General features: G+C 44.6%; 2 protein-coding genes across 4 annotated transcripts in view; one reads left to right on the top strand and one right to left on the bottom strand.

Moving 5' to 3' along the window:
• macroh2a1 (macroH2A.1 histone) overlaps positions 1-11,743 on the bottom strand; it is a 45,615-nt gene extending 33,872 nt beyond the window's left edge. For all 3 annotated transcript variants that reach the window (XM_083641094.1, XM_083641092.1, XM_083641093.1), the window contains exons 1-2: positions 11,643-11,743; positions 9,389-9,594 (exon numbers count right to left, since the gene is read on the bottom strand). In XM_083641094.1, coding sequence (XP_083497220.1) covers positions 9,389-9,560 — 172 coding nt within the window. In that variant the 5' untranslated portion in view covers positions 9,561-9,594; positions 11,643-11,743. The remainder of the gene's footprint in view (positions 1-9,388; positions 9,595-11,642) is intronic.
• Positions 11,744-21,093: 9,350 nt separating this feature from the next.
• The window catches only part of faxdc2 (fatty acid hydroxylase domain containing 2), a 48,802-nt gene continuing 47,125 nt past the window's right edge, over positions 21,094-22,770 (top strand). The window contains exon 1 of the mRNA XM_083636532.1: positions 21,094-21,145. Coding sequence (XP_083492658.1) covers positions 21,121-21,145 — 25 coding nt within the window. The 5' untranslated portion in view covers positions 21,094-21,120. The remainder of the gene's footprint in view (positions 21,146-22,770) is intronic.

Genomic DNA, 22,770 nt, shown 5'->3' with positions numbered 1-22,770 from the left:
AGTGCCAGCCACTTTTGGAGAACGGAAGCTCCCAGTGCCAGAGTTTCAGAGCGTTTTCAGTGATTTCTCGAGGCCCACAGAATATTGTGTGATATTACTATGTAAACACTGAACACGCACAAAGAACGAGGAGACTCTCTTCTATCATCTGCAAAAAAAAGTTTATTGATCCCATTTTCCGTTCTTTAGTTATGAGCCGGAGAATATAGACTGTTTTGAGCAAAAAGACAGTTTTCAAATTATAAGCTGAGATATTCAGCCTTTTGTGAAATGCAGCATTTCAAGCACATTCACTGACGCTAGCTAATATTTTCTGATGTAGTGACGTGGTGTAGTTCTGTGGAGCCTGCGTGCACCACCCGCCCCACCCCCCTCTCCCCGCCTCAGCTGCAAACTCCTCCCCACAAGCACCCAGTCTATTTTCAGAGCCTCCGTTTTTGCGCCGGGCGGCTCCCGGCCGTCTCCCAGCGCGACAAGGAAATGCCAAACGGGACTGCAGGGATAGGTTTGGCCCTTCGGCGTCGGGTGCTGCCTTTCTGGCGGGTAATCGTGTGGAGAAACTATATGCAGACAGACAGACAGAGGCAGAGGAGCTCAGTTGTGTGCGCGGATTGACTGATGTTCGCAGCCCCGACGTCAGCTGCAGACAGAGCAATCTATATGGCTCTGGCTGCAGCATGCATCGGCTTCTCTTTGATCACGGCTTTTTGCTACAGTTTTCCGGACCTTTCTGTAATCTGGAGAGCACTGTCGCCACCTATGGGTCTGTAAAATAGGTTATACACACCCAATAGCTACAATATTTGTACAGGAGATACAGAAGGCTTTGATCAACGTCCCACCGTCAAAAAACGCAATTGACGAACATGTTCGTCCTTGGCACTCTACGTTACTAAACCAATTGACGAACATGTTCGTCCATGGCACTCAATGAGTTAAGGTGTGATGGACTATGATGTCAGGCAGCATGTTAAACTGTGATGGACTATGATGTCAGGCAGCATGTTAAGGTGTGATGGACTATGATGTCAGGCAGCATGTTAAACTGTGATGGACTATGATGTCAGGCAGCATGTTAAGGTGTGATGGACTATGATGTCAGACAGCATGTTAAACTGTGATGGACTATGATGTCAGACAGCATGTTAAACTGTGATGGACTATGATGTCAGGCAGCATGTTAAGGTGTGATGGACTATGATGTCAGGCAGCATGTTAAGGTGTGCTTCTCCTGGGGAAAGAGGGTCAGGATGCCCAACTATAAGAGCTGGCACCTCTGGGAAGGGCGATATATCAAATATATTCGATGTACGGTATATTGTGACTTTCAGCACAACTCCGAGTCATGCCACATACAAAAATACTCGGATGACACCGCCATTGTGGGGTGTATCAGGGGGGGGCAGGAGGAGTACAGGGGCCTGGTCGAGGACTTTGTCGGTTGGTGTAAGAAGAACCACCTCCAACTGAACACCTCCAAGACCAAGGAGATGGTGGTGGATTTTGGGAAGCACGGGACTCCGGTGCGGCCGGTCTCCATTGAGGGGGTGGATGTGGAGGTGGTCCGCTCTTACAAGTACCTCGGAGTACACCTGGATGACAAACTGGACTGGTCACTGAACATTGACGCACTCTATATAAGAAGGGCCAGAGCCGGCACTATTTCTTACGGATGCTGCTGCATTTCTTGCAGTGCTGCAGATGTTTTACCAGTCCGTGGGGGCCAGCGTCTTCTTCTATGCTGTGGTGTGCTGGGGAGGCAGCATTAAACAGAGGGATTGAAGGCGGCTGGACAAGCTGGTTAAGAAGGCTGGCTCCGTGGTCGGTATGGAGCTGGACTCCCTTACAACTCTAGTGGAGAGAAGGTCCCTGGCCAAGCTGCTTGCCATCATGGACAACCCTTCCCACCCTCTCTACAGCACTCTGGTCAGCCAGAGAAGTACCTTCAGTCGCAGGCTGATCTCTCTTGGCTGCAAGAAAGATTGCACCAAGAACTCTTTTGTTCCATGGGCCATCAGGCTGTACAATGCCTCCCCATTGTGCAGGGGGCGTGGGGGCGTGGCCTCAGCAACCTGGGCCGCCACTGAGACTTGAGACTTTTGACTTGAGACTTTTGTATTTGTTTGTGTATGTACTGCAGGCACTTTCTGTATGCATATGTTTCCGCACTGCACAGGCACAGGCACTTGTTTACCTCTTTTATTTCCATGTCCCTGCCAGGACTGGCTCTCCTACCTTTTTTATCTTGTTTATCTTTTTATTGCCTCTTCTTTTTTAGTATTTTAACATGCTTTTTATCCTTTATCTGTACTTTGTTATGTGCAACTGGAAGCTGCTGTACAACAGAATTTCCCTCGGGATTAATAAAGTATTTATCTATCTATCTATCTATCTATCGTGGCTTGTTCGGCGTGGGATGTAGTAAATTACTATATTGAGAACATTGAGTGTAACAAAATATAAAATATATTAAAAAAATCACATGCATACGTCAAACACACTAGCCCGCGCTACGTACGGAGGATTTCAAAATATCGAGATGTCTCGCGATATATCCTAAAAATTACGAGATATTATTTAGAGGCCATATCGCCCAGCCCTAATTACAGGGGGTGAATGAATGCTGTTATTAAGTTAAGTTCAGTAAACTTCACAGTACTTGTTGTTATGCTTTGCTTTATTTAGTTATGTTTTCTTTTAAAAGTATATAATAGAAGATGACCTATTTTGTCAGCCACTGCTCATGGCAGAGAAACTTAATATTCAGATTAAAATATTTTGCAAATCTTTACATCAATGCAAAACTAGGGTATGCAAATTAAGACAACTATTCATCAGCATGCCCCTAGGGTCATGTTATACAAAAAAAGGAAAAAGAAAGGGGTGTGACCAACTGGGAAAGTTGGTAGCACCAGTGCTACCAGTGGAAAAGTTAGTCTGGAGCTCTGGTACAGTATGACCATTGATCACAGTATTGAGTTGCATCTCGTGGACAATCCATGTCTTCCAAGGCTTACAAATCTTCTCACATGTTAGCTCCCCTCTCCTTCATGACTGAAGTAGATTTAATAGTTGAACTCAATTCAGGCTCATAGCTTTCATGTGGTCCTAATATTTTGTACAGTCAGTGACAGTGTAGATTAAGAATGAATGTATATACAGTATGAGAACAGAGGGAATCTAATATCTCCTAATGGATTTGATGTGTAAGTATGCCTTCAAATGTAACCAAGCAACTCTCAAGCAAATACCAGGCAATTAGGTAATACATGAACTGAGAAACCTCTGGAAATGTGGCTTCAAACAAGAGTTCCCTCAGCACTGCCCACAATTGTCATATCTCACTCTACTCTCTCCCCCCCCCCCCCCCCCCACTAGAGACCCCACTCGGAATACAGTAAGTACAGAATGTCTGCATGTTTCAAAAAGTCAAATTTAAATGTTTTTGAGATGGTTTTTTATGCAATCTGGAACGTAAAACCAATTTAACCACCAAAGTAAACTTTAAAAAAAAAGTAAAAAAAAAACAGCCTCATACTGACTGAACATAGCTAATGACAGTAATGGAACTTTAAATGTGCAGTATATTAAAGGAAACCTAATTATTTAGGGATATGACATCAAACTTTGTTATTCAGGCATATGCTATGAAAACAAGATGTTTAGCATGTTGTACAAGCTCTGTTGTATTAATCTTAATAAAGAGTCACGTGGACAAACTTATGCAAAATCTAAGTGCAATGTAATAACGGATACGAAGTTTTGAAATATGAAATTCCCACAAAACTCACTGAAGTCACCCGAGAGCAAAGGGCGGGGCTCAGAGCATCAGAGAGAAAATGGCGAAAATCTAGAGACCCCACTGACCTCAGTGATTATCAGTCTCTCCTTGCATCATTCTCCTCCACCTTAAAAACAGCTAAGACCACTTAGTATCAGAACAAGATTTGTAGAGCTAGCGATGCATCTTAAATCGATGCATCACTTTTTCCGCAATACATGATTTCTTTTTTCTCACTTTCTTTTTTCTCACTGTGTGGCTACTTTTAAAATAAAAGTGCATTTGGAATTGCATTGTATTATGATCCATAATTAAAATAAACAACTGCATGTACTTACGTACATTCTATTTTATTTGATAAAAAAAAATAAAAAAATAAAAAAAAATAATTAATAATCGATTTTTGATATTTGTTAATCGATGCAGAATCGTGCACGTCCGCATCGCGATGCATCTTATAATCGATTATTTTTGACACCCCTAGTGCACAGACAGGAAAGGCGGCGGACCTCGAGTCGAATCCAAGCCCACATCAGCCGCGCGAACGACTGAGCCTCCGTGGTAATGCGTGCTACCAGGTGAGCCATCAGGACGCACAAATGTTTTCTGCTTTTAACTCACTCCTGAATCCGCCTCCTCCTCCTTCCTCCACTCGGCTTACTCCTGACAAGTTCGCCTCGCACTTTACTGATAAGGATAACTGGTAAGTAACCAGTTCTCAGAGCCTGACCAACTGTCTACCGCTGCCAGCTAACAGTGCTTCACTCACCTCATTCTCCCCCTCTGGCCGAGGAGGTGGTCTCCAAACTTCTACTGGACTCTCGTCCTACTACCTGTCCACTTGACCCGATACCATGCAACCTCCTACAGTCTATTTCCCCGCAATTATTCCTGCAGTCACACACATCACAGGGAGTTCCCCAAGCCCCGGTGGCTGGTTACTTTATAGATAAAAAAGAAAAAGAAAAAAAAACAGTGCACCTGAACGCAACATACAAGATACCCGCTGAATAAGTGTCCAAATGTTCATGTCATTCTGCCCAATACTCCACTTCTGTTATAACATTTCAGTCTGGAATATTGAATATCTTTCAATAATCTTTATGACTAAAAGGCTAAAAGTAATCTCATGTGTAAGAAATTACTGTTCTACATTGAAGTAAAAATGTAAATAATTAACTTGTTGGTTTTGGATTTATTTAGCTTCAAGAGTGCATTTTTGTTCGTGTGACCCTCAACACAGGCTTTGAGAATCCCGGGCCACTTACTGATACTTATGCTTAAATTAACCCACTCATATTCTGGTTTATTTCAAGAAAAACATTTTGGCTAGTGGAAATTCTAATTGGCTGGTAACTTCTAGCAGCCATATTGGCAGGTGGTCAAAAAAGTTAATTTCAAGCCCTGCAGGGAGAGCAAGTGGTGACATAGGAGTGAGTGAGAAAAGGATCAAATATTGGTGTTTAAAGGTCCTTACACATCAAGAGCGATGCGAATATACAGCACGAAATTGCGATGCGACTTTTGACCCACCTGTCAATCACAGCCACAGATGTGCACACGTCGGAAGCGAATTTCTGAAAAATCGACCGTGGTTCGAAAAAATAAACGCCGCAATAACACTCAGCGAAACTTCGCCATTGGTATGCACGGTTGCATTGACTGATATAGGTTCGGAAAATATTATTGACGTGCAAATTAATTGCACGAAAAAAACGCTCCCGATGTGTAAGGACCTTAAGACTGAATAATGACATCACATCACAACTGTTAATTTAAAATTAGTTATTCCTGTAAACCTGACTTCAAATGCCCCAAATGTTTCCGCGCCGGCACCGTTCGGCCCCCAACCCTCAGCTAAATCTGGCCCTCTGGTAGCGAGGACATTCCTGGGTTACGGCATCACAATATTTGTTCAGCCCCCGGCAACAATCTGGATTTCTCATGTGGCCCCCCATGAAAAATAATTGATCTAGCCTCTTAAATTGGTTCTCAAAGTGAACCAGATTCATGCATTTTAGTTTAAAATGTAAAAAAAAAATCTTACAGGGGGCATGGCCCCCCGAACCCCCCAAGAGGGTCCACCCACCATAATCTCTCCAAATCCTGTGGGAAACATAGTTATTAGTATTTTCTTTGTTCTTAAAAATATACATTGCCTGTTTGTGTTTTGCAATATGGATATTGTTTTATTTATAATAAAATTGAGCATTGGGCATTTATAAGAATGTTTATTTGTATTATTTCAATTGTCACACTCATGGATACATATTTGAGGTTTGTTTATTAATTGGGAAAAGGACCACTGGAACAAACGCCGCGAACATGATCCGGCTACTTTTTCAATCTGACTGGCTACTCAAAAGTTTTCAGGAACTCTCTGACATCATCAACTCCTCGCTCACTATAGGTGTGTTCCCCACTGCATTCAAACAAGCGCGGGTTACCCCGCTGCTCCAAAAACCTACACTCAACCCTGCCCAGGTTGAAAACAACAGACCAGTTTCACTCCTACCCTTCCCATCAAAAATACTTGAGCGTACAGTCTTTACCCAAGTCTCTGAATTCTTTTCTGAGAACAATCTGCATGACCCAAATCAGTCTGGCTTTAAGCAGGGTCACTCCTGTCAGTACTCAGTAATGGAGTCACTGCGTTTGACTAGAGCTGTTGGTCAGTCCTCCTCTCTATTGCTGCTAGATCTGTCAGCTGCCTTTGACACCATTAACCAAATCCTGCTCTGCACGCTCACTGAGCTTGGTATCTCAGGATCTGCCTTCTGCTGGTTTAGGTCCTACCTCTCAGGGAGATCTTTCAGAAGCCGTTTTCCCACATGCGCTTTTACCGCTAAATCACCGGAACGTGGTCTAATGCCTTCATGTGTGAAAGTTGTTTTCCGGTATAAGCGCGACCCCGTCATCGCGGACATTTCACCAGTTTCGAGCCAGTCAGAAGAGTGGTATGCGCGATCAGGGACACAAGTGTGAAACGTGTCAAGTCATTTGCCGCGACACCGGTCCTTCTCATGGGCGAGGTGTACACACGTTGCTTAATGTTCCAGCGGGCATAATCTAATCATTCGCGCACATTAAAGCAAACTGGCGAAATGATCTTGTGATAATAAGAGCGGTATGTCAGCTTCATGTGTGGGCGTGCTGATTTCCCCCTCTCTGCTGCCTGCTCGCTCTCTGGCCAGTCCTTCAGTCCTCCTCCTAGTCAGCAGCCCGACAGGGACACAGACAGCTCTGAGAGTCTTGCAAGCCGCCCAACGCTTGTTGAGAAAGCAAATGCACGAAGCGAAATGTGGAAGTATTTTGCTTACGTTGCCGACAGCGAAGGCAAGCCCGGACACATCAAACGAAGCCAGTCTGTAAAAAGTGCTTCAACGTGACGCAGGTGAAAGGATAAACATCGAACCAGCCAGGCTATTTCTCTCAGACAGGGATCCCAACTTCTTCAAATATTTCAGTTCAAAGACTGGTTAGCGAATGTGAATGATACAACATGCCCTCTTAAGTCAAACAAGTGTGATTTGTTGTGTGACAAGCAAACTTATTTCACCATCAGAGTTTTGCCGACACGTCACTCCCCACCCGCTCTGCAGTGCCGCCCCGCCCCTCAACATACAGGCAATTTCGCTGCTATATTCCCACATGCGAGCGCCCAGGTGTGAAGGGAAATTCCGGGAAATGTCCGATATTGACTTACAGGTAATTTTCCGGTACGCATGTGGGAAAACGGCTAGAGTGTCTTGGAAGGGGGACGTGTCCAAGCTGCATGACTTATCCACAGGGGTGCCTCAAGGGTCAGTGCTCGGTCCCATTCTCTTCTCAATCTACACCACCTTACTTGATGCAATCATCCGTTCCCATGGTTTTCTAGCGCTGGCACGGATCAGAAAACCCACGGATCGGATCGCGTGACGGATTTTGAGCCACGGATCACGGATTTTTCGGATCAGCAAAAAATATATATATAGGCTATATCAGATTTTTTCTCTCAAAATTAGATTTTCGATTAGATTTTTTAATACTATTATACTTCTCTAACCATTTGTTGCCCTGCACAGCTCAAAAAATATTTTTTTCTCATGACACAATTTATGCTTTTACTCTGAACTTCCTGTTTTAGGTGGCACTGCGCCCAACTTCCTGGCTGTTGCTTGCTAACGTAGTCACTTGACACAGGTACAGACCAGACCGGGTGAGTCTGGAAACATAACGTTGATGCTACGTTAAGCTACTCGGTGGCCCCATGTGTTGTTTTGTTGTTATGTGTCCAAGGCAACATTTCACCGTCCGGTGATAATGTGTTCGTGAAACATGTGCGTGTGTGTGTGTGTGTTGTGGCTCTCGTCCATGTATGAGCCGCTGGAAGTGAAGTAGAGCCAGGCGAATCACCTCCAGCTCTAGCACGTTTATGTGGCGAAGCTCCTGAGCCTCCCACCGGCCGTTCGCCGAAGAACGGCCGCAAACCGCACCCCATCCCCAGAGGGAGACGTCGGTGCGAATCACCAACCTGAGCGGGACAGGGCCCAACCGAGTGCCTCTCGAAAGGTAATGGGGGTCCGCCCATATGGCCAGCGCCTGCCGGGCTGGACACGTCAGAGGAACCCTGTGATGACGGTCCCTGGCCGGGTCCAGGCGATGCTTGAGAAACCAGATCTGGAACGGGCGCATGTGCAGTCTCCCCAGTGGGAGCACATGCACTGCTGAGGCCATCAGCCCCAGCATGACTGTGCACTGATGCACTGACACGGAGGGACACAGACCTAGCATCTTTGCCGTCAGCACTGTGCGAGCCTGTCGCTCTGGCGAAAGGCGGGCCCGCATGGCCCGGGAGTCTAGTTCGAACCCCAGGAAGGTCGCCACCTGCGCTGGGACGAGGCAACTCTTCTGCCAGTTCACCAAAAACCCTAAGTTCTGCAGGTGATCGGTCACCACCTTGGTATGTTCCGTGGCATGGCCCCTCGATTCCGCCACTATGAGAGCGTCGTCGAGATAGAGGAAGACACGGATCCCACTCGCGCGGAGGGGAGCCAAGGCTGTCTCCACGCACACCGTGAAGGTTTGTGGGCTCAAAGACATGCCGAACGGCAAGACACAGAACTCGTAAGCCTTTCCCAGGAAAGAGAACCTCAGGTATTTCCTGTGTCTCTGAACGACGGGGACATGGAAGAACGCATCTTTCAGATCCACGGAAGTAAAGAAATCCCCTGGTCTCAACGCGTTGAACAGGCGGGGAAAAGAGAGCATTCGGAACGGGAACTTCCTCAGCGTCTTGTTGAGACGCCGAAGGTCCAAAATACCCGCTTTCACAACTTTCACATCGGAGGCGCGGATCACATTTTCCGTGTATTTTACTGCTTTCAAGGCCGGTGTGAAAGCGGCTGTTGTCTTCGTAGGCATAGGCGTAAACCCTAGTTAGCCTCATTTTAGATTAGACCTCCACCAATTAGACTTTTAAATGGCTAATCAACATAAACGCGCTCAGTGGGCATGGCACAAACTTTCTCTGGATTAAAAAATGTCTTCTATATGTTATATTCTGTGTTGAATTATGCACAGAATGTGAATATTTTACCCAAAATAAATCCAATTCAGCCTCACCAGTAAGGTACTCCAGGACAGCGGCCATGTAGACGGGGGCTCCCACCCCGATGCGGTACTTGGGCAGGCCCCTCTTGATGTAGCGCAGCATGCGTCCCACAGGGAAGATCACCCCGGCCTTGGTGGACCTGGACGTCTTCGTCGTCTTCTTCTTTCCTCCTCGGCTGGACATGTTGCCGATTCCACTCCGCTACCAGGGTAAGGATCTGCTAGGACGCAGATGAACACATGTGAATAATACTTCTTTTCATTCTCAGAATTTTGATCTAATACAGAATGAGTGGCATTTTAGTGGGTACGTTAAGAGTGACTTCCAAGCTGCACCTCAACAGAGAGCCATGCTCCATCCAGAGAAAGCTGGACTCATCAACATCAGAGCTTTTCCTCTCTCATCTATCTCTCTGTTTTGCTTTGGTATAAACACATCACAAACTGGCCGGTTGGTAAAGATGAGCGAACTGTGTGCAGTTTACTGCCTTCAACTTACAGGATTTATGGGTATTGGAAGTTCAAAACTTTCGCCTCTCGCCACCATTTGAGGGCCACACATGTAAAAGTTGCCTAGTATGCTACAGGACACCTTTAAACTAAGAAAAAAGATCTCTAAAATTATTATTTTTCGATGCACTTTCTTTTAATTATCCCTTTGTGTTGACATGCCATCTACTTTTTTTCTCAACAGTATCAGACCAAGCTAAATTGAATTCCTCAATAAAAAGTGTCAATACTTGAAGATATGTTGCATTCTTCTTATTGTAATGATCCAACATGTTGACGCTTTGCTACACTTTGATACATTACATTTGATATAAAAGATTGGTACAGTAGTGCTGATACAGTAGGTATCATATTCTAATGAGCAGCCCCTAACTATAATATTCCTGCCCAGCCTCTTGGGCATGAGACGGCAATATACACTCTTTCAACATCTTCTGCAGTTCATTCTCTGCTCTCACGAGAGATCAGCAACTACCACCTCTATATTACTGTACACAACGTCAGGATTTCTGACTTAACATATACGTCATGGCCTAGAGTGGGTTGTGTACCTATTCCTGTGCTTTAATGAGCCTGGAGTCCCACTAAGTATCTGATGTGAGTCTATTTTTACAGACACAGTATAATACATAAATGTTCCTGTGAATGTGTCCATGGTTTTTATTTTTCTGCGTGAGGTATTCAGATGGCTCTATGAAAGTAGTGTAAAGACCATGTCAAATAAGAGCAGTTTGGTTCTCTGGTAACAGACATAAAACATCAGATAAACAGGTCCACGAGGAAATCCCAGAGAATAAAAAAGTACTCTTGTCAAAATGTTGTTGTTGTTGACTGACCCAAGGTGGCTGAGGACATGTAATCTGGTTTCACCTGTTTTTGTTTGTTTGTTTGTTTGTTTGTTTGTTTGTCCATATCACATGCATTTAAGAGGCATATTGGCATCTGGTCACTCTTATAAGATTAATAAAAACCCAAACATATATTATTTCATTAACCTGTTCAAACAGTCCTGACCATGGAAATAATTAGCCAGGCAGAGTAGCACATGGCAATGATTTCATAAGAATTCAAGTCAAGCGTATGAATAATTCCATACACCATGTGAAAATGCACTGACATAAAATAGGCTATATGAAACCACAGGCCTATAGGCTACGCTACACCAATTAGCTGTTTGTTATTGGTAATCAATTATCCCCACGGTAGGCCAGGCTATTTCCTAAACCTGCTTCATTGCCATTCTTGTTGCATCGATTTCTCCACCAACCATTTTCCAATTTTTTGTAAACACACGCCATGTCACATAGAGCCCATAGCTGCAGCAATTACAACGTTATTGACCGAGAGATCAAAGCTCGCAGTTTCCCTGCAACATCTGCAGCAGCTTCTCGGCAAGGTGCAGGTGGGTTAAACCTTCAAACACACATAGAGACAAGACTACCATTTCCGCATGTGAACAGCCCGCTGGATGACGCGCACAGGTATATTTACTGTATATATTATGCGCGTCGGCAGAATAACCCCCGCTGTGAACCGAGGCTGTCAGGCGACCTAAAGACATTTTCCTGGTCGGTCAGCAGGTTTTCCTCCCGTGTTTTTCTGGCATGGAAGTCCCCGGGCGCTCGGCCTCCATGCCAGGAAAACACGACATGACAACCTTAACGGGCTCCGTGGAGAAAACGGACAGACTCGCGCAACCCCGAGGCAAGGGAACCCGACCCGAGACGACGTGAAGCAAACCCGGTGGATGACTTACCGAACAGGCTTAGCTCCGTCGCGATGTGTCTGCGGTGCGGTGCGGCAGGCAGGCAGGCAGCAGGCAGCCCCCGGTAACAAGCAGTGTGTGTCCGTGTCCACTCCCACAATTCACAGCGAGCTCAATATTGGAGCAGCCAGCGCTGCCCGTTGCCATGTGTGCGAGAGCGATGCAAATACTGTAAAGTAGCCTCAGAATTCGACTACTCATTCGTTTCACTCAATCAAGTCTCACACAAGGAGCCCATATTTTCACTTGCGAGATTAATTCACAAAGGCCCTACTTTTTCATACATGTAGTATCAATCACAATACAACAGTAAGTAAGCTACTTGCCTTAAATTAGTATTTTTTCAACCTGGACCCTATTTTCAAATATTATGTAGGCTACAATTAACTAATTTGAGCAGACTTTTTTGAAATTGGCATGACGACCCACACGGCACAAGTCCATTTTCTCACGCAGTTAGAAACAAAATCATAATGATGCTTATGACAACATGACAGCACACGGGCAGGCAAGACAGACAGCATAGAGAATTTTGTAACCTATGTGTTACAAAATCTATTACTAGCTGGTGTAGCATACAATATAATAGCTACTGTAGATTGGGTAGCCTATTTCTTCTCACTTTCCTTGCACGCTGCTGCGGAGATTTTAATTCGCCATTTATTTTACCATGGACATTTCGTAAAATGCTTATAAAAATAGTTTTACTTTGTCAAACCAAACGGTTCAGCTATATTTAGAATTGGGAGAAACCATCGAACATTTCACTCTGACAAAAACAAAAAACAACAACACAGACAAAATATTTTCTTTAAATCCGTGAATTTTTTTACGTTTTTGAAATGTTATGTGGTCTCCTGTTTCTAAATATATCTGAACCGTTTGGTTTGACAAAGTAAAACTATTTTTATAAGCATTTTACGAAATGTCTATGGGAAAATAAATAGCGGATGAAAATCTCTGGTACAGTGCTGAAGCAGGAAGTGACGTTCCACTTTGGCTCTCTATAGTCACGGGGTGGGGATGCCCCAGAAGCCACACTTCCAGCTGAAGTCAAAAGGAACTCGTCATAATAGTTGTCAAACTAGGTGAGAAAAGACCAAAAAGACTGGTATGCTACTGTAGTCTTTTCATCGGGGTGTCGTGAGGCGTCCCAGACGCCCCAACGCTGGTCTTTGATTATGTCACACAACAAGAGTAAAGACGGCCATTTGTCGTTCCCGACGGTCATATTCGGGCTCGACGCTGGAAATGTGTGGCCCGTGAGTTATCAGGTTGAATGTGTATAGTCTGAGCCTGGCATAAGGCAAGTGCTGATTTATTATGATTGCTATATGTATGAAAAAGTAGGGCCTTTGTAAATGGAGCCCGCAGTGAAAATACAGGGTCCTTGTGTGAGACTATGATTGAGTGAAGCGAATGAGTAGTCGAATTCTGAGCCTAACAGTAAAGCTGCTGTGAATATCTTTACCCTCAACACATAACACACCTTATACTGACACGGCCTTTACAATGACTAACTGAGCATATAGCAATACTGCTGACAGATTTACTAAGCTCACACCAGGCTACATTCTTCTGAATTTTTTTTACTGCCGTCTGTAACAAAAATTGACATGAAGGAGAGAGAGAGCAAGAACAACAATAACATGAAATTAGTCAAACAACCAGCAGCCTAGGCTATATGAATCATTTGACTTTTCAACCCTAACTTGATTGAATCAAATACATTTTAAAGCTGTAAATAATAGCTTCAGTGTAGGAGCCAGTGCATGGGCTTCACCTTTCAACTTCACCTTTATCTCCCTAACTAATTAACTAATTAAATAATATGCACACACACTAGTAATGGCTCATATTATTAGAGCACTTTCATATAGGATTGCAGTGTTGCAGCATAGTTGCCATTGTGTTAATGGCCTCCACCTATGTGCAACACATGGCATGGTGAGGTGTGGCACATACACTTTAGCATAACCTATAAAGTAAGTCTATATCTGATCTTGTTTTATAATGAGTTAAAAGATCAAGTATAGGCCTAGAAGTTGCAATTTATTTGGGCTAACGTCAAAAAAACATCAGAGAGGCTTTCCTCTAAGCTGTGCAAAACACTATCAGAATTTGTCACATGAACACACTATGAGTAACTTGACAGTCATCAGTCATTCTTCTATGTGTCCTCGGAAATATAATCAAAGCTTTATGACTTTGCCACACCTTATGGTTTTAGTCAGTTGACTTCTCACTCTGGCCCAACATATCATGACAGGGGTGTCATGATGTGATTTCATTTGACTATAGTGGTTGGGATTGAATGATCTTATCTCTGTATCTTATCAGTTTTAGAGTTTGAGTCAAGTCTGGCTGCTGCTCTGAGTCAAGACTGGTTGCTGCTCTGAATTATACAATTTGGGCACACTTGTTGCAGGTTATGAGATAACTTGATTAAACAAAGGATAATTAAAAATAAATAAATAAACGTCCAACTCTTTAATTTGCTGACTCTCATGTCGTCATCCTATGAGAAGAATGTGAAGGGTCTGTCTGTGAGTGAGTGAGTGAGCTGGATTTTTGAATGAGGTAATTAGGGCCGACCTAATGGGCAAAAATGGCAAATGAGTGGCCAAAATGGCTCAATAGAGGTTCAGCACCATGGAGAGCTACAGAGTGGAGGAGCCCACAGGTGCTCCAGATTGGAGCAGCACACAGCTGTGCTTGAGTTGTAATAGACAGTCCGCATGTCTGGGAACGCCCACAAAATGTTAAACGGCTGGCGCGCGAGTGGGGTAAAACCGCTGATATATCTCATGGGCTGACTCACCAAAAGACGGTGCTGCAGCTATAAACTACATGTTTGGGGGTTCTAGAGCAGAACACAAGACGTCTGCTCAGATGTGCGTTTACTGCAGTGGTTAAATCCCCGATCGTGTCTGCCTGGGCTGGGCTATCAGCTAAATTCTAACTTTGCTGAATGGATAGTACGGGGGAATTTACCCCACCCTGACCCCACCCCCAGGCTAACCCAGCGTCTATTGTGGGCATTCCTAGAGCCTGTATGGGCATTCCAAGACATGCGGACTGTCTCTATCAGCTACTGAAATGGATCTATGAAAACCGTCTGGGGGAGAGAGAGGAGAGGCTGCATGCCAACTCTGTCAGCAAGACGAAATGGCCAGTCACACAGGGATGGGTAGTAGTAGTAGTACAGTAGTATTTATCCTGAAGTCCCGTGGTCAGGAGAAATCACTGTTACAGACACCAGGGCGATGGTTAATTCAGATTCAACACAATCAATTTAATACATGATTCAAAACCACAATGCAATAATAATAATAATAATGACAAGAGTAAATCTAAGGGATGCTGTGATTTTTGAAGAAACTCAACTGACTTCGTGATTTGTGATATTGTTCTCCCACCGGGCAGCAGAGCCGCTTGGCTCCACTCACTCCAATGTGAGTAGTGTCTCCAATCCTGAATCAGCAGCACACAAAATGGGTCATCATTTATTTAAAACCAAAGGCAATCCGGCCTGTAGGCTACTCCTGTCGCCCTCCCAGTCTGCCGAGGGAACTGCATGTGCCAGTCACAGATGTGTGCCGAAATCATGGGCCGAAATCCAACAGCACTGATGCAATGACAGCAGCTTCACACTAGAGGTCAGGCCTGAGCTGTATTAAAACACCAAAAACAACTGTACTGATTTGATAGATGTAAATATTCTTGTATACTACTGCTTTTAATTGTAGCATCATATTCAAAGATTATGCAAGCTATTATGTATGCAGTCATCCTCTGTAGCCTATAGGGTTAGTGGTGCTTTCTTATGCATGCCATTTAATTATTTTATTTTACAATCTACATCTTGTCAGGGTCACATCTCTAAATCACCCATGAGATTGAAGTAGTCTAAATAATCCAAGTCCCAGGACAAAACTTGACATTATGGCCTCTCGGGGGCCAGGCTTATATGACAAAAATGTTCCCATAAATCTTGAGGATTTAAAATAATTTGCCCATAATCTATTTTATACAGTTGTCATGTTTGGTAGCAGATTGGAGTTTTACTTCTACAAACATTTATCATAGGCAGAGTTCCTCCAGAGGCAGAAACATCTGATTGGTTGTTATACTGTAGCTAACTGGCAAATTCCAATTGCATAGAGGGATTCTGGTCAAAATAGCTAAATAAACAAATTATGATGTTGGAAGGTCAGCTAACCGCTACAATAAATATGAATTTACGTTGACTTTACATGAGATTTACAGACTGAGTTAAATAGGCGTTAAATAGGCAGTGGATTTACATGAATTTACAGTCCCAGTTAAACTCTCTCTCTCACTCACACACACACACACACACACACACTCACTCACTCACACACACACACACACACACACACACACACACACACACACACACACACACACACACACACACACACACACACACACACACACACCCTATTCATGTTGATGTTACAGAACAGAGAGACGTCTCCTTCACCTTTCACTTCACTCCCCCTGACGGTCAGATAACCTGCAGGCTTTCTGTGGTTTACTATCAGTGATTATTACCTTACAGAAGGTAATTTAACACTAATCATTATGTAAAGAACTGGGGAAGAGGTTTAAAAAATGTATTCCCAAATTGCACAAGTTCCTTCTTTAACTGTACATGGAGAGATAATGGAAATCTACAACATGATGAAAATAGTTTTATATTCTTTTATTGTGTTCTTTAATCATTTAGATAGGTATAGGCTAGTGAAATGAAATTATTCCTCCAGAATCCCATGGAGGCCTGCAGACATTGGAATATAAACCTGTGACAGGCAGCCTTTCACATTTCTTTTTTATATTATGAAAGAATCTTGATATATGGAAACAACTGACAAGTCATATTCATATTCATAACTAAACATTACTGAGGGTGTATTAAGACAAACACATTGACTTATTATGAATCACATAGTTAATAAATCTGCAACTTCCTCCAATTTGGGTTTACACAATTATTGTGAAACTTGGTGTAATCTTCAGAGATAGCTAATTCTTTGGATCAATGCAATGAAAAGCATTTGCTTAGTAGAACAAAGAGGCCTCTATGCCTTTTTGGCATAGAGGCCAAAAAGGCATAGAGCTGTGTGATCAGTGGACAGGCGACCTGTCAATCACACCCCAAAACATAGTCTGCAACTACAACATAGTCTGAAACTAGCAATTGAGACATAAACACATAGTGGAAATTTGGGTAACACTTTATAATATTGTAGCGATCCGGGGTTTTACATGTAATGTGGTGTTTCCGTGTTTAGCTAGGAACTGATGTGTGTGGGTGTGTTCCTGGGGGGAAGGGTGTGTAGGTTGCCATCCTGTCTCGTGGCAGGAGTCAGTCTGTATATGGAAGAGAGCTGGCTGGACGTGGGTAGAGCTAGCAGCGAAGCTACCGCTAGGAGCTGTGTGTGAAGCCAAGAATAAAAGCCCTGTACCAACTTCAAGTCTCCGGTTCCTTGGACGAATACCCGATTCGTTACACTGGTGTCAGCAAGTAAAGCGGTATTGCCTCTGATTCGGCCGAGAGCAGGCACGGCGCCAGGATGAGTTCTCTACCGGTGCTAAAGCGGGGCTAAACCAATCTGTGAGGGTGCTAAGAAAATAATCAAGTTTCATGACTTCAACAGACTTCCCAGCAAACATTTTCACGTATAACGACCGTCTCCTGCACGTCAAACCACTACATCTAGTCAGGGTCTAATTATATATACCGAAATTGTATATATAGCGACGTAATTCCTCTACTTCCCCACAACGTGTCCAGATTCAACGATTTTTGCTACATCGAAAGAAAAAAGATAGCACCTCATGGGGGATTCGATCCTGCGCAGTCCTGCGTCTTATCCATTAGGCCACGGAATTAGTTACAAATACTACGGATTTGGTCATATATAGAGATACTTAACATTGAGAATGGCATTTTGACATGACGGTCCCTACTGGAAGTTGCATTGATAGGCTATACAATAGGTTCTCGTTTTTTCCTCAATAAAAGCCAAATCATCATTATTATCTCCATCTTTTTCTTTGTCCTCCTCGTCCTCGACGGCGACAGGATCTGGATTTACTTTTTGTTTCTCAACTCTTTTCAGAAAACGTAGCATCGTAGCATCTTTCAGTTTCACTGTCTGCCGGTGACAGCTGACAGGCAGACTAATGTTGCCTTCAAGTGCTCCTCGGATTTTCAGCTTTCAGGTAGAAACTTCAAGTGCTCCTCGGATTTTTACCCTTTCAGATTCTAAACTTGTTCATGTTGTTTGGTGTGTTCATGAGCTTTTAAATTGTAATGTGAAACAGACACTACAAAGAACAATTGTTATATTTAATTTTATTATGTAGAGGATTAGCAAGTTCATAGCTATTTCCAAAATAATGCTTTACAGTCTGAATCATTTTCCAGATTATTCAAATGACACCTGAGGGGGCTTAACTGGGGCTACAGCAATTTGCGAGGGGGCTTTAGACCCCCCTTGCCCCGGTTTATCGCCGTCACTGGCCGAGAGGGGAGAGGGTGAGAAGGAACGGCAAAAGAGACTGTGTGTGGGACGGCTTTTGGGCTCGAGCGACCTAGCGGTAGTAGGTTAGCTACCAGGGGTGCTTACTACTAGCTGCTACGAGCGGAGAATGGCCGTCGGTGAACGGGAGGAAAGAGGAGCTGACGACGGGGATCAGCTCGATGCTGGCGGGCATGGAAGCCCGTTTGTTGAAAGAGGTCGGACGGCTGTTGGAAGCGACTCCTGCCTGGGCAGTGGAGCTGATGCGGGCGCTGCGGGAAGTCATGCAGCGTGTGGACTTGATGAGCACAGAGGTAGCGCAGTGTGGAGAACGGCCGGAGGAGCCGCAACAGAGACTGTGTTGGACATGCGGGGAACCGGGGCACGTGGCGAGGTGGTGTCGCAGCGGTCCCGGGGGACAGACCGGGTACGCGGAGCAACGGTACTGGGGACGGCAGGGAGCCTGCTGGGCATGCGGTGCATTGGGGCACCTAGCCAGAGAGTGTCAAGAGGCTGTCGGGGACCGGAGGACAGCGAGAGAGGAGAGACGTGCAGGCGGCGGACAGGTGAGACTCTGTTGGACGTGTCGTTCGCCTGAGCACTTAGCCAGAGAGTGCACTGAGACTTTGGGGAATGGAGGAGACACACAGCCAGTGGAGCAGCCTGAGCAACAAGCAGCGGAACAGTGCAGAGCCGGTCATTCAGGTCAGGAGAGTGTGGACTGGGTGTCCAGATGGGCGGGTGTTGCTAACGCCGGAGGAGCCTAGCTGCTCTGCATACCAGCCGGTAGAGGGCGACATCGTCATCAGCGATCACCTGCAACGCTGTTACAGCCAGGGGAGCGACGCTCGTGTCCCCGGGTGAGCAAGAGGGGTCAACGCCGGAGGAGCCGGCCCAACCAAGCCGCTACACACACCCCACGGTTGCTGCGCAGAAAGCCGAGGTGGAGATTGACGCCGGTGGTGTTCGCCCTGCTGTCCTGAACACGCCGCCCCCTGGGGGAGCGGGACGGGAGGACGAGCGAGTGCAAGAACGGGAGGACGACGACAGGGACATCTGGGCTGTCGACGTGGGTGAGTGGGGAGGCAGACAGATGGAGGATGCGGATATCGGTCCGGTGTACGCGTGGGTAGCGGCCGGACGCCGGCCCCCTGTGGAGGAGATTCACTTGTGTTCCGGTGCCACGAAGGGACTGTGGAACATGTTTCCGGACCTGTGTCTGGATCAGGGGATTGTGAAGAGAAAGGGGCACAGATTCACGGGGTTCCAGTGGCTTGTACCTAGTTGCCTGCGAGGATTGGCGCTACGGTGGGCGCATAAGGGCCCTGGATCCAGTCATTGTGGGCCCGAAGAGACACTCAGCCGCATCCGTAGCATGTACTACTGGGGCAAACAAAAGGAGGACGTGTGGAGATACTGCAGTGCGTGTGATGACTGTAGAGCACAGAAAAGGGGCTGAAAAGAGTCACCCTGCGAAGGACTAACCCCACTGGGGGTTGAGCAGGACTAGAGTGCTTCAGGTGGAACAGAAGCTTTAAAAAGGGGGGATGGAAATGGTGGTGGTTGAAATGAAGGTAAAAGGGGAAAGAAATAATGGAAAGAAGAAATGTAAATGTGATGGGGTGATTTGAAAAGTTGATGATGGGAAGTAACGAAATGGTGGAATGCAAAATTAAGTGGTGTGTTGAAAAAAAAGGAATGGGAATGTTGTTGGGGAATAAGAAAAGACTGTTTGTGGGGAAATAGAATTTGATGTGGTAACGGGAAAAAAGATGTTGGGGGTAAAAGTGTTGGTGTGTTTTGGTACAGGGGGATATGTGTGGGTTGTGGTGCCAGCGTGGGAGCTGGCCTTATTGTTGGGCGGGGAATATGTAGTGATCCGGGGTTTTAATATGTAATGTGGTGTTTCCGTGTTTAGCTAGGAACTGATGGGGGGAAGGGTGTGTAGGTTGCCATCCTGTCTCGTGACAGGAGTCAGTCTGTATATGGAAGAGAGCTGGCTGGACGTGGGTAGAGCTAGCAGCGAAGCTACAGCTAGGAGCTATGAGAATGAGCCTGTGAATAAAAGCCCTGTACCAACGACAAGTCTCCTGGTTCCTGTGGACGAATACCTGATTTGTTACAATATAAAGTGTTACCCAAATTTCCATAAGGTGGACAATAAAGTAAATCAAATCAAATCAAATCAAGCTATGGCTAATATTACAATAGGCTAGGTAGGCTATATAAACTTTCCATCCACGTCAATGGCCTCCGCCATTTTCTGAAAACGTCATAAATCGTGAAAAAAAATCCACTTAAGTCGTGGATATCACATGGGGGGTCAATTGGACTTCATCATGGTAAACACAACCTCATATAAGGGCCCAAGAGAGAGAAAAAGATCACATTGCATTCAAAATGATTTAGTAGGCTAACATGGGGGGTAGGCCTACAGTAGAACACACTAGAATCTACAAGATAAAAGTCAATAGCCTACATTCTAGCCTACTACTATAATGTAGATTGATACGAAGTTGTAGGCTATATTTTTGTATTTTATGAAGATAGCTATATGGGATGTTTTTCTTTGGTCAAACAGCAAAGTGGGACTTAGTTTAAGGCTATCAATAGCTAGTTAATTCTATTCTATTCTATTCTATTCTATTTATGTTATAACGGTGCAGTAATCTCCCTTGCCGGGGTTTCAACGTGGTTTCAACCTTCACCTCGATACATGGACTTAGTGAAAAAGGCTTTGAAAACATCCTGACATAAAAGCACACAGGACAGAGGTGCCTAGCCTACTTCCGTGTTCTCCTGAGTCATCTGACCGAGGATCCACCAATCAGAAGTCGTATGCTGCTGTAAATAAAAGCTTGGACCGAGTTATGTAAAATGAGAGAGGTCTGCTGCACTCACCGAAGCACTGAGAGAAGATGACGGTCGACACACGCACCGACAGTAAGTGGATGCATTTAATTTATTTGCGTGTCCAAATTAAAGTAACTTGCTGTTTGGTTTGGGCGCAGTAGGGTTTTTATAGAGAGTTAAATACTGTAAAAACATCGCTAACATCAGTCTTAATTGTCAGGACTTGTCCTAGACAGCTGCTTGCAGGTGTTCATTCAAATATTACATTACTATTAGTATTAGGTTATAGCAGTGTTGTTATCGCTGTGTTTTCCCTAATGAAAAACAAACATCCCTATAAGGGCTTAAAGTGAGTCTGTGGTGGTCAATAACTTTAGAGAGTGACCTTATAGACTAACATGTAGCATATTTTATTATTATTTCGTAACACTGTAATATCCAGAAGATATAGCATGGTTTGGTGTGTAGCCTATTCAGTAGGCTATGTCCAATGCCTAGCCTACATAATGGTGGGTTTTCCATTAAACGTTCCCTTCCCTGCTGAACTAGCTGCAAAAAGAGGCTGAATGTATGTAGGACAAGTTCTTATCCCCAAGAATTTGACGAGAGAGAGAAAAAGTTCAAACGGATTATATAGGATTCATGCATAATCCGCCGACTGTCAATTTTGCTCCAGGCTCCACTGCACTTAACTCATTATTGTAGCCTACCATGCTCCCTACTGAAAAATCCAGCTTGAGCTGGTAGCTGGAACCAGCTGACCAGTTCCAGCTAGGTTGTATAGCTGGTTTGGGGTCGGTTTTGGACAGCTGGTTTAAGGTCGGTTTTGTACAGCTGGTTTGAGCTGGTAGCTGGTATAGACCAGCTACCAGCTACTACTGGTGACAGCTGGTCGACCAGCTACCAGCTACTTGGTGACAGCTGGTAGACCAGCTACCAGCTACTTGGTGACACCAGCTACCAGCTACCAGGTCAGGGCAAACCAGCTACCTGCCCTGACCTGGTAGCTGTTGACACCAGCTACCAGCTCCTATTGAATTACCATCTCAGATTATCACCAGCTCTTATTACTGTACCAGGCATGATTCCTACCAGTTACCACCTCCTATTGTTACAAGCTCCTATTGGTGAGACCAGCACCTGCTAACATTTTGTTTACAGTGGTTTACAAAGGAAGTATAGCTTCTCAAATGTCTTTAAAAGTGTAAATTAAAACATTCTCCAACATTTGCAACAAGATGCATGTTTATCTACTATATACCAGATAATGCCATTTAGAAAATTTAAATAAAGAACAGAAACTATTAAAATGTCTTTGAAAATCTTTGAAAATCTTTATTTATCAATCTCTATTATATCGTTTAATTATTCAATAAACAGAACAAATGATGAGCAGAGCAAGCATAAAAAAAAGGCTGTACATGAACAAGATGACGCCAACAATAACGAAAAACACTTCACACAGTGAAACCGAACTGAGCTTGTGAACTAGCTTGTGAACACTGAGTCAGGGTGCAACACAATTCCACTACAGTTCACAATGTAATGTAGTTTAATTATGTTGCACCCTGATGTAGGTTCAGTTAGATTAGAAATCTGGGGAACCTGTGGCTGGGGGCTTTTTCTTCTTTCTGTTAATGTCCATTATCTTCTCTGTTATGTATCGGCCCGCCCTTGAAAGTCTCTTCCTCAGTTCCTCCTCTGGCAGGTTTTGG

The sequence above is a fragment of the Poromitra crassiceps genome, assembly GCF_964638095.1.
Source record: "Poromitra crassiceps genome assembly, chromosome: 1".
NCBI lineage: Eukaryota > Metazoa > Chordata > Actinopteri > Beryciformes > Melamphaidae > Poromitra > Poromitra crassiceps.
This window is presented reverse-complemented; position numbering and strand designations above follow the sequence as displayed.